This window comes from Ornithodoros turicata, chromosome 1 (genome assembly GCF_037126465.1).
Source record: "Ornithodoros turicata isolate Travis chromosome 1, ASM3712646v1, whole genome shotgun sequence".
NCBI classification, from domain to species: domain Eukaryota; kingdom Metazoa; phylum Arthropoda; class Arachnida; order Ixodida; family Argasidae; genus Ornithodoros; species Ornithodoros turicata.
Window position 1 is genome coordinate 130,078,077 of NC_088201.1, and position 15,175 is coordinate 130,093,251.

A 15,175-nucleotide genomic window follows, 5' to 3' on the forward strand; every position below is an offset into this window, starting at 1 on the left:
CAGGTGGGGATGCCACCAGATGCGTCTCGAGGAACAATGTGACGGTAACATTACTAGAGAAGGAGACAGCGACTTGGATGGACTGCAGCAAACCCGTGAAGGTGGCCCCACTGAACAAAAACTGGTTGAACCGTCTATTCTCGGTCTACCCTAGGTCGCGGGTCCACGATAGCAATGTGTGTACATGTGTCTGTGGGGAGGGGGGCAGGTAAACATCGGGCAGTCTGTACAGGCTAAGCGAGCAATTAGGACGAATAGAACAATTAGGACAACAGAACATTTAGGCCTCACCAACGTCCCAGCAAGAAACCTCGCCAAAAATCGCTCATGAGCAGGCTCATTCACGCTCAATTCGGCCAATGAGATGGGCGTGAGAGGGCGAGTAGGGAGTTGAGCGGGTGGTATGTGAACGAGCTGAGAACTGGGCGGGGCAGTGAGTGAACTTGAGTGTGAGCGAGAGTCAAAACTGCCGATGTATGTATGTCTGCATATGAATGTCCGAACGCAGCAGGCGGGCGACGCGTTGCCCTATTAAACGTTGCAATAGCGGTCGCAATGCGCCCATTGTTTCTGAATGGCTCCCTTCCCGAGCCTTGTCCTCCTGTCGAATATGGGACGTTAGCTTTCCCCAAATGAGAAGCACCGTAGTTTGCCGTGCTCAATGCATGGCCCATGGGTCGTACTCTCCCTACAAACTCACGGCGTTCACAGCGCTAGTTCACGTGCTACGCAACGACCGATTCTTCGTGGAAAGCACTAACGTGGACATGAATTAACAAACAAATCGCAACAGGACTGTCACACCGCCGAACGCCCCCTGGTCTACCGGCTGTGCCACCCACCTTCGCACGTCTTCCTGACCTCCAGGTCCGCAGAGCTCTGGGTCCCCCTCAAGTCCTTCGAGCCCATTTTTATGCTCTCGTAGACGCGAAGTTTTCCACCGCTACCGCCGCTTACTAAGTCCGCGTCAGCATTTGTCATCCCCGACGAAGGCATAGGTCAAGGACGTCGCCTTTGGCATTGTACATCATCTACAGCTGCGGAACTCTACGCCATACTTTTCTTTTTGCAGCACATCGTTCCTCCCCCCCCCCCCTCGGAATTGGGTGGTCTTTACTGACATTATCTGTGCTGCAAATAATTGAAAAATCTTGCATACGAGGCTCCTCCGCACCGTTGCTTATGGATGTGTTAACCGCTTACAAACTTGTCTACGAAGCAGGACATAGGCTCGCTCTTCAATGGCTTCCCGCCCATTGCGGTGTCGAAGGCAATGAACTGGCGCACAGCGCTGCCGAAGCAGCTCTCTCGCCTCGGACAAGGACGCGTCTTGCACTGCTGAGAGGGAATCGGCGGTCCATACTTCGAAGCCTTGTGACTCCTCTGGCTACCCGCCAACGGACCGCTGACATACTACCCCCCGCCATGCTGAGCAGAGTTTACCCAGCACTCGCTTTTCGCGTGCCAGCACCTAGCTCTCGTCAAGACGCTGCATTAGTTCATCGAATGTGCCTCGACGTGGCCTTCACAGCACAGTGGCGCTACCACTTAAGACAAGTTAACTCTCCCTACTGCAGTCACTGCGGTGTTGTTGAAGATTTCGGGCACATTCTTCTTCATTGCCCACACCACCACCCTTCCCGTTCCGTACTCTCAGCCTCCCTCAACGAGCTAGACTCCCGCCCCCCTCTCCCACACAAAATTGCTTGGCCCCTGGCCGCATCCAGCTCACCAACGTTCTGCCCTCAAGGCTCTCTTCACCTTTTTGGACGCCACATGACTTCAATCCTCATTGTAACGGGACCCATTCCTTCATTCCCCGCTTTACCTCCAGCAACGGGGCAGAGTATCGCCCCCCGCGATGGAACTCCCCACCCATCCTCCTCCAATAAACTTGGTGTTGTTGCTAAGTCAAAGCAGCACAAACGATGACACAGAGTTCAGCTGGAAGCGAGTGAGCGAGCCTAGAGGTGAGCTGGCGGTGAGTGAGTCTGAGTCAGCCAGCAGAGGGCTGAGCGGACTGAACATGTCAGCTTACATGTCAGTCTATTTACAGAGCTTTCTTAATTTCGTCAATATGCATGTTTCCAGTAGGTCAAGAATGTTAGACTATTTTAATGCGTTAGCATTGGGAGCGTCAAGCTGGCAAAAGCGGTATGTGTGTGCGCGAGAGAGAGAGGGCGATGGTGAAGCCACACCGAGGCAGAGGTATTGGTGGAGATGTAACGGGGGCATAAGAGGGTAAATGTAAATGGGTCATTCCAGGCTGTGTGCATGCGGTTGTGGGTCATCCAGGCTGTGTGTGAAACCGTTGTGCATTCATTTATGTGGGTATCTTTTCGCTCTTACTTCAAACTGTTAGAATCGCGAAAATAAAATATGTAGCCTGTCTGAATTGCAAATAAACTGTTTTTATCATTCCAGCCTGCTTGGGTGATCATCAGGGTGGATACATCAGTAAGCACCACATGAACGTCTCGGGCTAGTACGCGGTAGTAGCATAGATGTGACTTAGCTGAGTATAATGTATGTTGTTGTCCTCCATAACGGATAGGAAAACTTCACCACACCCGCCCTGCTCGCGACCCACCCGTGCGCCGTTCAGCGTAACCATGTGTACAGTGGGTGGGATATAAAAAATATTTTCTCGCCCTTATCAAAAAGTACCTTCTGATTTTTTTATATGCTTTAGTATAGATATTGATCTGCCATCTCTATCTATTTGGACTGTTCTCGGCCGACCGCTTCATTTTCAAAAATGGCGCCAACATAACCAGAAGTACGGCATTTGGGATTAAAATGGGCAAAAAGTATTGTGTGGTCGACCTTCAAAACATGTGATTTTGAAGTATGGAAGGTAGGGAACACGCTGAATTTATTTGTCCCTTCCAGCTTGTGAGAAAAGTGCCCTTAGCAAGGCGCAAAGTTGTAGGAAATAGTGCCAAAAAGCAGCCCTGTTTCGCTGGCCGAAAATGAAACTCGAGGGAAGAACTTGATATTGGCAGAATGTTAGGGCTACGCTCTTTCATTCTATGTCACTGAAGTCCACCTAGACTCAAAAGTAGGTAACTTTTTTCGTAGCATGGTTTTCGCGATTCTCACGAACTTTGACCCCGCCTAAATCGACAACGGTTCAACAATTGTCCAGTAAAACTCGGGAAAACATCTTTCTTTGCAATAAGGAGTCCATGATAATTTTTGGAAGCAGAACTGAGGGGGCAGGCAGTAAGTTCACAACTCATAGAATATCAGACGAGTGAATACTTGAAACAAAGTCAAAACAATAATTCTCACGACAGGTGGAGATTATAGCATTCTAAACCATATAATAAAATTTTAATCAATAAAATAAACATAGATATGCTTTTGGGGGTCGAGAACGACCTTTGGGTGATTTGGCCTGGAATGACCCAAATGAATGTTTATTATATGCAATTGAAGTCGTTGAAGGTAACTAAGAATAAGAGGAAAAAGTAATTAAAGTACAGCGAGCAAGTTGAGAGAGCAATATGTAACTAGGAGAAATATTAAATGGAATTAAAGATTAGCAAAGGTAACCGCATGTTAGAGGGTGTAATTCAATGTAATTAAAGGTACTTAACGTCAATTAAGGGAAATGGAGTGTAATTAAGGAAACGTAATTACAGGGAATAAGTGAAATTTAAGCTTACCTCAGCTAACCTGCGGTTACCTACTGTAGTTAAAGAATAACTTAAAGTAATTGACGCTAATTAAAGCTTAATTATATGAACTTACATATAGTAACTGTTAGTGTCCAACCGGACGTCAACTATAGAGCGAGAGTGGACAACCGGAAGCCAGACCAGACCGGAAGTGGACAATCGGAACCCGAGTTTATGCCGGAAGTGGATAGCAGGAAGTCAAACATAGATAAGAAAAGGCGCTTAATGCTAACTCATTTCTCTCGCATTTACGGCTAAATCGCCACTGAATTCCTCACGCATGAGTGATGTAACGATGTACACGTAGCGAGAGTTCGGTTGTAGGTGGGGATAAATAGAAATGATTTCTTTGGGAAGCTCAGGAAAAAGTAATGTCCGTTGTCCTGCAGCTTAACACGTCTTACATGATTTGCACGGCTATAGGTTGGTGGTTGAGCTCGAGTCCCCCGTGAAAGGCATCGTAGTTGTTTTTTTTTCCTGACACTAACTCTTCACTTCTTTTTTTACGACATACATATGAAGAAACACCTGGAAGTGTGGTAGGTTTTTACCAGCGGAACGCTTACTGTTGTTACAAAACTTTTCTAGCATGACATGAAGCTCTTGCCTGGACTACAATATTCAGTTAATGTTATGCCTACCTAGCAGTTTCTGTACCATGAAACCAGAACGAGCACCATTTTCCAAGGAGTAGTTCCCGACTAGCTTTTTTCTCACCCCTCTTGACAGTTAGTTTTCGCTGAGGAGGAACTAGACGGAATTGAAGTGCCCTGTTATACAAGGAAGGAACACTCTGAGAAGAGGTGCCCTGAACAGATGCCACCCTACCACATGCTCTCTGGCACAACCAAGGACAGTGTTAAAGCTGCTATAGAGATCCTCAACGGCACCATCTCCGAACAGGACGCAGAGGCGGCAGCTGAAGATATCATTGCTTTCGAAGTCGGGCTGGCTGAGGTAAGCACCGGCTTAACTTAACTCGCATATGACTTTCCTAATTATTACTGCTCAATTAATATTACTTTCCTTCTACTCCTTCTCTGCATTTACTTCGTCTACACGATCATAGCCATGCCAGTTGCAAACAATAAGCCTGCCCGCGGGGACACGAAAACAAGTGTATAGCTAGCACCAGAGCCATGTATCAAAGTGGAGTCCGGTCAGTAATGACACCTGAAGCTACACCCACTTTTTGAGCTGTCTGAACAATGACGTCTTTAAACATAGGACATTATCAATCAAGCTTGCTCAGTATCTGTACCTCTATCCTACATAGGCAGCGCCATTCTAGGCGGTAAATAGACCGGACGGGATTGAGATGGATAGTTCCTGCGATTTGCAAAACTAGTGGGTTTCCCACTTTAATTCCAAGAACGCCACCTAGACGGCAAGACACTTCCGCAAGTGTCATTTCCCATCCACTGTTGTACTGAATTTGTACTCAACTTTCTGAACCTCAAAATTCGTTGGAATCAAACGGACTTTGAGGGTCAGAAAATTCAGTACTTAAAATCTTCTCCGCATAACATATTCGAGTATACCCAAGTATGATGGTTGACCAGGATCCTAGTCAACTATCATACTTAATAACGTCGTTCTAGTCCCTGATTTGTGGAAAATGAGGCGTATACGTCAATTTCGTGATAATTAGCTACCTCATAAAAGACTCAATAAAAGAAGCATACGTCTCCCGTGTACAACTGATCAGAGGAGAGAACGACGCCATTCGGGATGACGGTTGGCTAGGACTGTGCTTCGCGGCAGCCAACAACGGCGAGCCGATCCTTCCAGTAACCTCCCTCCCCCTTTTCTGTTCCAAGAGTATATAGGGGGCGGCGGTCTCCTTTTTCCGAATTTTGCTCTCATCGGTGCTACAATTTAGTGGAAGGGCGTAGCAGAAGTAGTGGCTGACTTGACTTTGGCACCCTAATACAAGCACGTTCCGCCCTTTGAAAGGACTCCACTGCCGCTTTTTCCGAATTTTGCGGTTGTCGCTGCTAAACTCCCAGTTGATCGGCGTAGCATCGATAGGGATGTTCGTTTTAGGGTTTATTACATTAGAAATTCACGGTGGAAAATCGTGTGATTGCTTCGAAAGAAAAGTCAGGGATGAATCGGGCGTGTCCTGTGGCGTGTTTTATGTGGTTGGGAGTTTCCGGGTAGAACTAATACGTATGAGTCAAGCTGCCAACATGATTGCAGGGATCAACCATGGAATTCGACACGTGTCCAAAAGAGCCGGCGTTTGGTATTGCCTAGGAGAAGACTGACAGGAGGACCTTCACGGGGCGGGGGGGGGGGGGGTTATTGGGTGCCAAAGGATTTAGGTTGATAACGTGATTCACTACTTTCGTGGCTCACTGTAAATGTAAATCAGTTTGAAAGACGCTGTGGAATTTGGAGAGAAACCGGGTTAAGCAAGAATTTGAGAAAATTGGTTTGGGGTGCAAATGTCGCAAAAAATCGCTTTTAACGCGATCACAAACCCTAAGCATGAATCGTCGCAAATAAGTATTTGACAACGTGATACAAGCCTACCCCCCATTTTAAAGAGCGCTGCTACCACGTTTTCTGAACTGTCGCGCCTCTTAAGCAGGAGATGAACAAACATAGCAAAACTTTCGGTTTCTCTCGCTTACAAATTGCGGACGCAAGGAGTGAATGCTGCCTTACTCTCTTTGCTATGGTAAAGACATCTTTGGTCCCGAGGTGAAACGGTCTTGCTTTTGAGTGACCCATCGAATAAAATCAAATAATGTTTTCAAAAAGTCGTGTGCACCGCTATTTTAATTACTGCAATGCGCCGATGCATGCATCCCTGGCACATTCTGACACACAATGGCAGAAGCGGCAAATACTGACTGAAACCGTTATGCTCTGTTGTGTTTCTAACAGAAGTTCACTATATTTGCTAAAATCTCACTGGAGTATGGTACCGGAATTGTGGCAGTTATTCAACTCATCCCGTCGTCATTCGTGTAGTTGTTGTTGTTGCTAAAGCCTGTGTTCCGACCTTTTAAACTGAAATATACCTGTTGTTCTAACCCTCGAAGTGGCAAATATTGATTGCCATTATAATGTTCGGTTGTGTTACTTGTAGAAGTTCAATACATTTCCTAATACCGGTGTTCCGACCTCTTAAACTGAAATATGCCTGTACTTGTACCCCTGCGAGTGGCAAATATTGCTTGAAATAGCAATGCTTTGGGTCGCGACGAGGTCGTCTATGTTGTTAAGGGTCGCGAGGTGGCGAAGCCTGGGAACCACTGACAAATTAGCTCGCAAGCTCTCAAGCTAGCGTCGAGCGTTCTGTCTGATTTTAAATTTTGGAGCATATAGGGGAACCCTGAGATAACTCTCAATAAATGGTCCGCACTTTTGCTCACGCAGTTGTTCTTGTCCTTGGGAAAATCAGAAAGCCAAAAGGATTCTGTTCAGCTTGTGCAGGACGTGGAGTTACTGAATGGCACGGTTGGAATCGAGACCACTGATGCCATCAAGAGCAAAATAACTGACTTCCAAGGCGGACTCGGTAAGGTAAGTCAATAACGTCCTTCTTCTGCTTGGTCTAACTTGTTGTTTATTTAAAACGAAGAAAACAAAGAATGAATAAGATTTTCACTTGAAATTGCGAACGTAGCCGAAGTTTAATGTTTACCGTGACAACTTTCATGCGAACTAACTTTAATTAGTAACACATTGCGACTTTTTACCCACCTTTCGTAGATCGTTACAGGGTTATCGTTACAGGGATCGTTAGAGGGATCGTTACAGTGTAGGCTGGCGATCGCCAGCCTACGTAGGCGCCTTCGGATTGCCATCTGGATCCCCGGAGCTTCAGCGTGATGAGATGGAAGTTGCTGCGATGAGCTCTGCACTGCGCGTGACGACGGATGATGCGGAGCCTCCTGTGTTCGGCGTCAAGCGCAGAAAAATGAACGCGGACGAGGACAACGCTTGTAGCAATTTTCACTGCATCAGTGGTGGACCGAAAAAAGCCACCTTCACTGTCGGGCGTGTTGGCCGCGAAAGAAGATTCAAGAGCAGTTCTGTAGCTCTCCCTGTTGGTTCGCTTGATGCAGTGACTAGCGTGGAGGCAGTGGACGCCACGGATGTTAATCAATATTGGTAGGTCGTCACTCCCATGCGTGCCTACGTCAAAGCACCAGGTGAAACGATACGCTATCGATGTGGACACGGCTGTAAGATACAGGCACGATGAAAGTAGTGCGCCTCAGATAAATGTAGACGGGCCATTATTGAGGAGCCTCAGATCCCGCTCTTTAAACAAGACGACAAACTTATCTCCTCTTGAATCCGAGCGCGTGCTCCCTCGGATGACGTTACAGACGACATACGGGGAGGGAATGCTGTCCAGTAGGACCCCAAATCATTCACATTATAATTAGTTGCCAGCGGAGTGCATTAGGAGACGACCGTGAGGTCAAGGGAAGCTAAATGAACGGTACAACATACGTATTCACCAGCCCCTGTCATTCGCACGTGGTTTTGTATTTAAGGTATACCGGAACGCAGGAAGAGCGCGGCACTGTTTCTTCTTCCAAGGGGATCGGTAACGAAGATGACATATTCCTTAGATATCCTATACATATCCCATAGATATAAATCCTTAGTAATGCCACATTTCGATATGTACATCAGGGGGAATTTCTGTCGCTACAGGAACTGGCGGTAATCAGACAACTTCGACTGCTGACTCCTCGAGTTCCTCGAGTTCCTCCAGTTCGAGCAACCAACCTGTTGCTTCCTGATACCGAGACGCTGACAGGGTCGTCGTCCTATTAGCCATTCCGCGTTACCGAGGTGGAGGCACCATTGTTGAGTAGTGGTTCGAGATCAAGCCCTGCTCTGACCTAGATCGGCTACTCGGATGCTCGGTAGATCGGATGCTAATGGAATCCGAAAAACGATGGCACGTTGTGTTGCAGACAACATAATGAGGACGGAGCCGAACACATTGTCGGAACTTGGGAGAGCAGACTGGCAGCAAGTTTGACATTGGGATCCAGTCACAGATTGCATCGGTTTACGTTTCTTTGAATGCGTTTGGGATGAGGAGGCACGCGTGGCAGTCTGAGCTTCCTTGCAAAAGGGGCGAATGTTTTCTTGGGTTTCTTGTTTCCAGCCCATTGCTGTTGACTGGTAGTTGGAAGGTACTGGTACTTGTCACGTGAGCTTCAGGGTCGTGTACAAAATCAGGCTGCGGTCGATTATTGACTAGATAAGGTGAAATTATACTTTCGCACAAGACTCTCCGTTCATGACTGGCCGTTACTGCCTTACCAGCTCTACAGGCTCTATAGGTGTCCGTATGAGGTTGGGTGCAGTTTGCGGATTTCGGAAAAAAGCATCGTCATACAGTCTCTGAAGTCGTGGGGACTAACACACTCTTTGCACCGCAGGAGTCCGCGGCAATATCGGGCATAATGGCTGTACCTTTGACATCTGTAGCATTGTACGGGCGAGTCAACGTGCTCCGACACCGATTAGCGGGAGAATCCCGGACAGACTTCCAACGGGAGCGCTAGTCCCGTGTGGAAGGTCAGGAAAACGCTGAATTTATAGGGACATAAACAACGAGATTTGGCCGAGGCAGACCAACAATTAGGGGCGACACAGACAAGTAAGCCTCAAACGCCCAGAAATTAACTAACGTTGTTTGCATTCGTTATAGGGACAGTCTCGTACAGCCTGGCGGATTTTGAAACTTAGCCAAAACTAGCTTCACGAGTACTGTACACATACAACCGTCAAAGTTTCATTCGGAATAACCAAGTCCTTTTCGGGGAATTTCTCGAAACGTGCCGTAATAGCAGACGACGAAAGCTGCGCTTTTCTCATGCATACGTCATTTATGACGTCGACCTGCGGGTACGTCGTCGTTGCCATGGTAATTGTAACTTGCAGAAGCACCTCGGGTTGAGTCATCCCCCTTGCTCTCGAAATGGGGACACTCAGGCATATACCTCCGCGATCGGAGAATGTAGTCCGAGCATTCACTGTGGGGTCTGCGATAATGTGGCGCATAATCGGATACGTGCAACCTAAGTCACGTGTTTTCTTTCCGCGAGTATTTAATGCGGTTTTTAAATACAAACGCACTCCTTCTCCATGTACGTTGTCAGCGACACTTCATTTCGAAGTTGATTGATCAGTGTACAGCGGGGAGTCTAATGGAAGCGAGCGTAATATAATTTTGGTCGGAGCTGTAATGAGACCGCGCGCGCGATAGCCAACGACTTCAGATTTGTGATTGTGGAAGGGGTTGTCCTGCGACTTTTAACTTGTCTCTGAGTATTAACATAGTTGTTCTAAACCACCATGCTTGCCACTTCTTAGAATGCGCGTTGTTCACCTGAGAACTGAAAGAGAATGTACGAGAGTTGCCGCGGTGCCCAGTAACTTCTGAAAGTTGTCCGCTCACGCTGATGCACTAGCACGCGCAAAAGCAGACGGTTTCTGTATCCTATCACGGACTTACCCGCAGGGCGACGTGGCCGTTCTTATTGTTGCCAACACAGATGGCGGCATGCTCTGCAATCTCTATCAATTTAATTCGGTTATTTAATAACTGTGGCGTGTTTTCTCGGGTAAATTAGCAGTATTCCATTTTCAACAAAGGGCAATCGAATGGTACACTTTATGAAAGGAGCAGGGGTACGAGACCGTCGCTTTAACAATTTCGATGGCGGAACCATCGCTCTCGCGGGTATACGCAACTTCTTTCTTTACATTAAGGACTCCGCTGGGCTGCAGGTACTTCGCTGTATAAGCGTGAGCCTTCAAATATGCGGCCCATCGCGTGCAGATAGGGTTCTGGAATATATGGATCAACAATGACTTCAGCAAGTGACCATAGTTCGACCACGCTACAGGCAGACTGTTCAGAGGACACGTAGACGATTAGGGTAGCGTGGTTATTGATACGGTGATGCCGCACTTTCTCTTGAGTAGTTTTCAAGATATCTCGTGCTATTAGGTTGGGGTCGAGCTGACAAAACGAATCCGATTGTGTCGCACATCTGAAGACGATTGGGATGCTAGCAAGTCGACTTTTCCAATACGTGACTACTTGGAATGGCTCCTCACCCTTGCCTTCAGCGACTTGCATATCTGCCACGCAATCTGTGTTTTGAAGGATACCGGTAGCGTGGCCGAGCTCGGCGTTCAAGATCTCCGTTTGGGAGGTTTGTGGTGTGGGCACCACGACTCATATTCATCGGAGACCGACTTCTGTCAGGCGAGTGCAAGCGTGAGGAACAGCTGCCGCTGCGCCCTCTACGAACAAGGCGGCTCTCACCGCCTGCATCCATGAAAGAGGTAGATATATGGCTGGCTAGAAGGAAAGGCACATTTTTGTGGGGCTCACAAACGCTCTTCTGTTGCGAGCCGACCATGTGCTCTTCCTCCAGCCACGGATTCGCGCCGGCTAAAAAGCTTAATTGTAGTTGTACAACCCCATCTGTGCCAAAAGTAGCGAGCGCCCGCGCAAGGTCTTCTCTGTGGTTGTTTATTTAGTTTTCATGTGCAAATATAGCTGGTCTGGGACGCTGAACGATTGCTGCGAAAGGCATTCCGTGACAAAAAACGCATTAAAGCAAATATTCCTTTACCGCAGTAAAAACATTGTGAAACGTGAAATTGCTCGGAATGCCCAATACGGGTCGGCTGCCAATGCATATTCCCATAGACATTAATCAATAAACACCCCCTGGTAGCTCGGTATCCACCCCCACCCCCCCTCAAGAGGTCGATTGCTGAGTTGTGCTTTTGATCTTGCACGGCTCTAATTATCTCATGCTCTGCACTCCGAAGCGCGCTCAGATGCTCAAGCAGCCCGTGGCAGCCACATGTCTGCATGCTCGTCGTCCTGACCCAACTTCGTTCTTCGCTCAGTAGATATATCTGCCTACGCTGCGTAACGCAGGGAACAGATCAATGCCGTCTTCTGCCATAGAATGCCGAACCTGTCGCCTTACAAAAATAACCCCCGAGTCTTTGAGGTAGAGCACAAGGTCATCTTTCGAGTACTCTTTGGTAATAAGTAATGGTAATGGACCGTGATGTTACACGTGATGTTCACATTATTGCGACATGATTCACGTGCCGCAGGGTCGGACTGCGGATAATTTGGACCACATGGGGCTCTTTTGACGTGCCTCCGACACACAGTGCTGGAAGCAGTGTTTACCTCACCCCCATTGGGTACGTCATAAATATTGTCCATATTTCTGGCATGTGATCGGGATGTTGATGATAGGACAGGAATTCCAGCTAAACACGTAGCTGACAAAAGGTTGCGCGGTGCCGCTTCAGACCGTACAGAGATGAAGAGAGAACTATATCGGTAGAAACGGTGGTGAATAACCTGTTGTTAGGCTAGCAGGCGTATCTCATTAGTGACTACATTAGGATTGACCTTCCAGAAGGGTTAGTCACTAGATGCTGGCCGGACTTAGTACGGGAATACCACCGGTTCGGTTCCTGTACGTGACAGTGGTGAACGGGTCCTCACGAGTAGTAGCAGCGTTGGCATCGTTCATCTCATCTATCCCGTGGCATGTGGTCGGTACCGAAGTGTACATGGCGTTATCAGGAACATTCGTCTCTTGCGGATTGTCAGCATCACCCAAGGAAGGGCTCTCCAAACGTTGTCGTATGGCAGGTTGGCAGGTACCTGTTGACTTTTAGGAAGCGTCATACAGACATCGAACCTCCCGTCCATGTTCCGCGGGAGGTTGGTAAAACGATAGATCCCTCCCTTAAAGAAAAACGATGACTCCAACTAAGCCTAAGGATATAAATTTTGAATGTAGAGCACCGGAAAGTCGCGACGTACGCTTTCATTCCCCCTGCCGCTTGTTGCGCTCAGTCACCCAATGACATCCCATGTACAGTAACCACATATATGCCCAACGTCATAATTGTATGCATTTATTGAGCATTAAAGGAACTGTAAAGCGAATTGAAAACCTGTAGAAACTGCTTGCTTTTCTGGAAGCTAAATTTGGACGCTTGAGATATGTAACAGCTCTGTTGGATATTGAGCATTTTTTTCAACAATCGGACTTCAAAGACTGCTGCACCAAGCAATGCTGGCGGACTCCACACGCGCCTAGCTTGAAGCGACTCGCGCGTAATCTGTATTGAAAACGCAAGCAACTAGGCGAGGTTGTAGTGGCTCTCAAGGGGAGTGTGGAGCGCGTTTCATCATTGGGGTGTACGGTTTGTGTATAGAATACAACAACGTAACCAGGTATTCCTACAGATCGACTGGATGCAATGTTTTGCAAGGAGGAGTGATACAGCGAGCAGACGGCACTGAGGGGCGCAAAGAGAAAAAGACCAACAGATTGCGGGAAAACTGACACGTTACAACCGTTAGCAGTTTAAACCGAATAAGAGTTACTGTAGGTCTTCAAACCAGTTCTAATAGTAATTAATTACTTAGCTAATTTAGCGTTCTCGTATATACTTCGAGACAGCTAACGAAATGTGCTCCCGTCTTTGCTACTAAGCTGTCGTCCGAAGGCTTACCGGTCTGGATCCGGCAGAGGCGCTCATCACTGGAACTGATTCGTACTTCCCTAAACTATGTGCTAATCGTGATTGACGTGCGATAGGATGATTCCTCGTCAAACATGGTGACATAAGGCTATTAACAATACAGGGTTTGTGATCATCACTAGGGATGTGCCAATCGAATCCTCGAATCCTAGGCAGGGATTAGAGATTCGGGAATCAGAATCCCAGTGCACGAAATGGCGAATCGAATCTTTCGAATCCATCAGTCACGTTTGTTTTTCTTTTTCAAATTGGCGCCTGCGGAGTCCGTCGGAAGCCTCATTGATTCGCGGGTGTTTTCTTGTTTGTTTGTTTGGATTGCTCTAGACTGAAAGAGTTCAGGCAGGAACTGTTACATTACAAGTTTAAAAGTAACATGGTTTTGTTTTTGACAGCTGCTTAGTTTTTTTTTAAAAATAATTCAGGCTGGAGAAGTAATGTATTTATTGTAGTCGTTGAACAACATGTTAAATAAATTAAGTTTAAGAAGAACTGTATACGGGTATATTTCCTCCTGAAACTGCACTATTATTTAATATGTTTTTCATTAAACAAATGTATCCTTGAAACCACATTTCAGTAGCAGTTTTTTTTTTAAGCATTTTTAAAGAAAGGATTCGAAAGATTCGAGATTCCTAAGATTCGTGGATTCGCAGAACCTTCCTTGGATTCGGATCCGGGTTGGGATTCGTAAAATTCTGGATTCGTCCCATCTCTAATTATCACCAAGTTTAGGAATTTTGAACTTCAATTGAAGTTTAAGTGGCTTTCGGAACCAGTACACAATAAGTTGAACAGGAGGGGAATGTGGAGGTGGACCAGCATTAGCACGTCGATGTTTATTGACATTGGTATATGACCTGCGCTATTTCGATCCCTGGGTATACAGCTGTACAACAAAAAATCTTGGAAATAAACCTAAAGAAATGTAATAAATCTAAATGTATTAATTTATATCCTGTGCCACGCAACTCAAATTATTTACGGGCCCTTCTACTGAGTACGTTGATACGTGTGCCATTAACTGCTGTACTCTTCTATTACAGAGCGGAGGTGGATACAGGGAACACACTGCAAGCATGTTAACAGGCTACCCCGGAGATGTTCAACATCATGAGAAGCTACAACAGGTGCTGTACCTCAAATTTCGAATTTAGTAGGTTCAGCAACCTTTATTTATTAGACATTAATTTACTCGACAGAGGGTTAAACAACAATCCTACCTATCAATTATGTGAAATTTGCAGTTCCAAAGTAATCTCTAAGGTAATTTACGAGGGGCGTTCAAGTCAAGTCAACTGACAAGCGAGAAGTTAGTTTTATTTTTCAACGTAATTTCCAGCTGCACTAATGCACTTGTCCCAGCGTTTCACGACGGCTTGGACGCCAGCACCGTAGAAATCCTCACCGGCGCGTAGCAGCCATGATCGTACCGCGTTCTTGACCTCGTCGTCGCAGCTAAAGTGGCGGCTCCGAAGGAATGCCTTTAGTAGCCCGAAGAGATGGAAATCGCTGGGGGCGAGGTCTGGACTGTAAGGGGGATGTGGCAGCAACTCCTATCCAAGTTTCTGTAAGGTGCGTGTCGTGAGATGCGCGGTATGCGGGCGTGAATTGTGCTGTAGGAGGAGGACTCCTTCGGTGATGAGGCCCCCTTTTGCTTCAGTGCTTTATGCACATCTCTGAGAACTTGGCAGTAATATGCACTATTGATCACAGTATATGCACTATTGATATTGCAGATCAATAGCACAGTATTGCATGTTATCCGTCGACCTTGAGGATCATGCGCTCCACAAGTTAGATGTTCCCAGGAACTCTGATACTGGGCTCTGAGCCGCTCGTGCCGGGATCGCCCAGCACTGATGTACGGCCGTCTCTGTACCGTTTGCACCACTCAAACGCTTTGC

At 46.9% G+C, this 15,175-nt stretch overlaps 1 protein-coding gene across 3 annotated transcripts in view; it reads left to right on the forward strand.

Annotated features, from left to right (window-relative positions):
- Nucleotides 1-15,175, forward strand: part of LOC135378596 (neprilysin-1-like) — a 254,298-nt gene that overhangs the window by 98,516 nt on the left and 140,607 nt on the right. For all 3 annotated transcript variants that reach the window (XM_064611657.1, XM_064611659.1, XM_064611658.1), the window contains 3 exons: nt 4,413-4,640; nt 7,074-7,220; nt 14,315-14,398. In XM_064611657.1, coding sequence (XP_064467727.1) covers nt 4,413-4,640; nt 7,074-7,220; nt 14,315-14,398 — 459 coding nt within the window. The remainder of the gene's footprint in view (nt 1-4,412; nt 4,641-7,073; nt 7,221-14,314; nt 14,399-15,175) is intronic.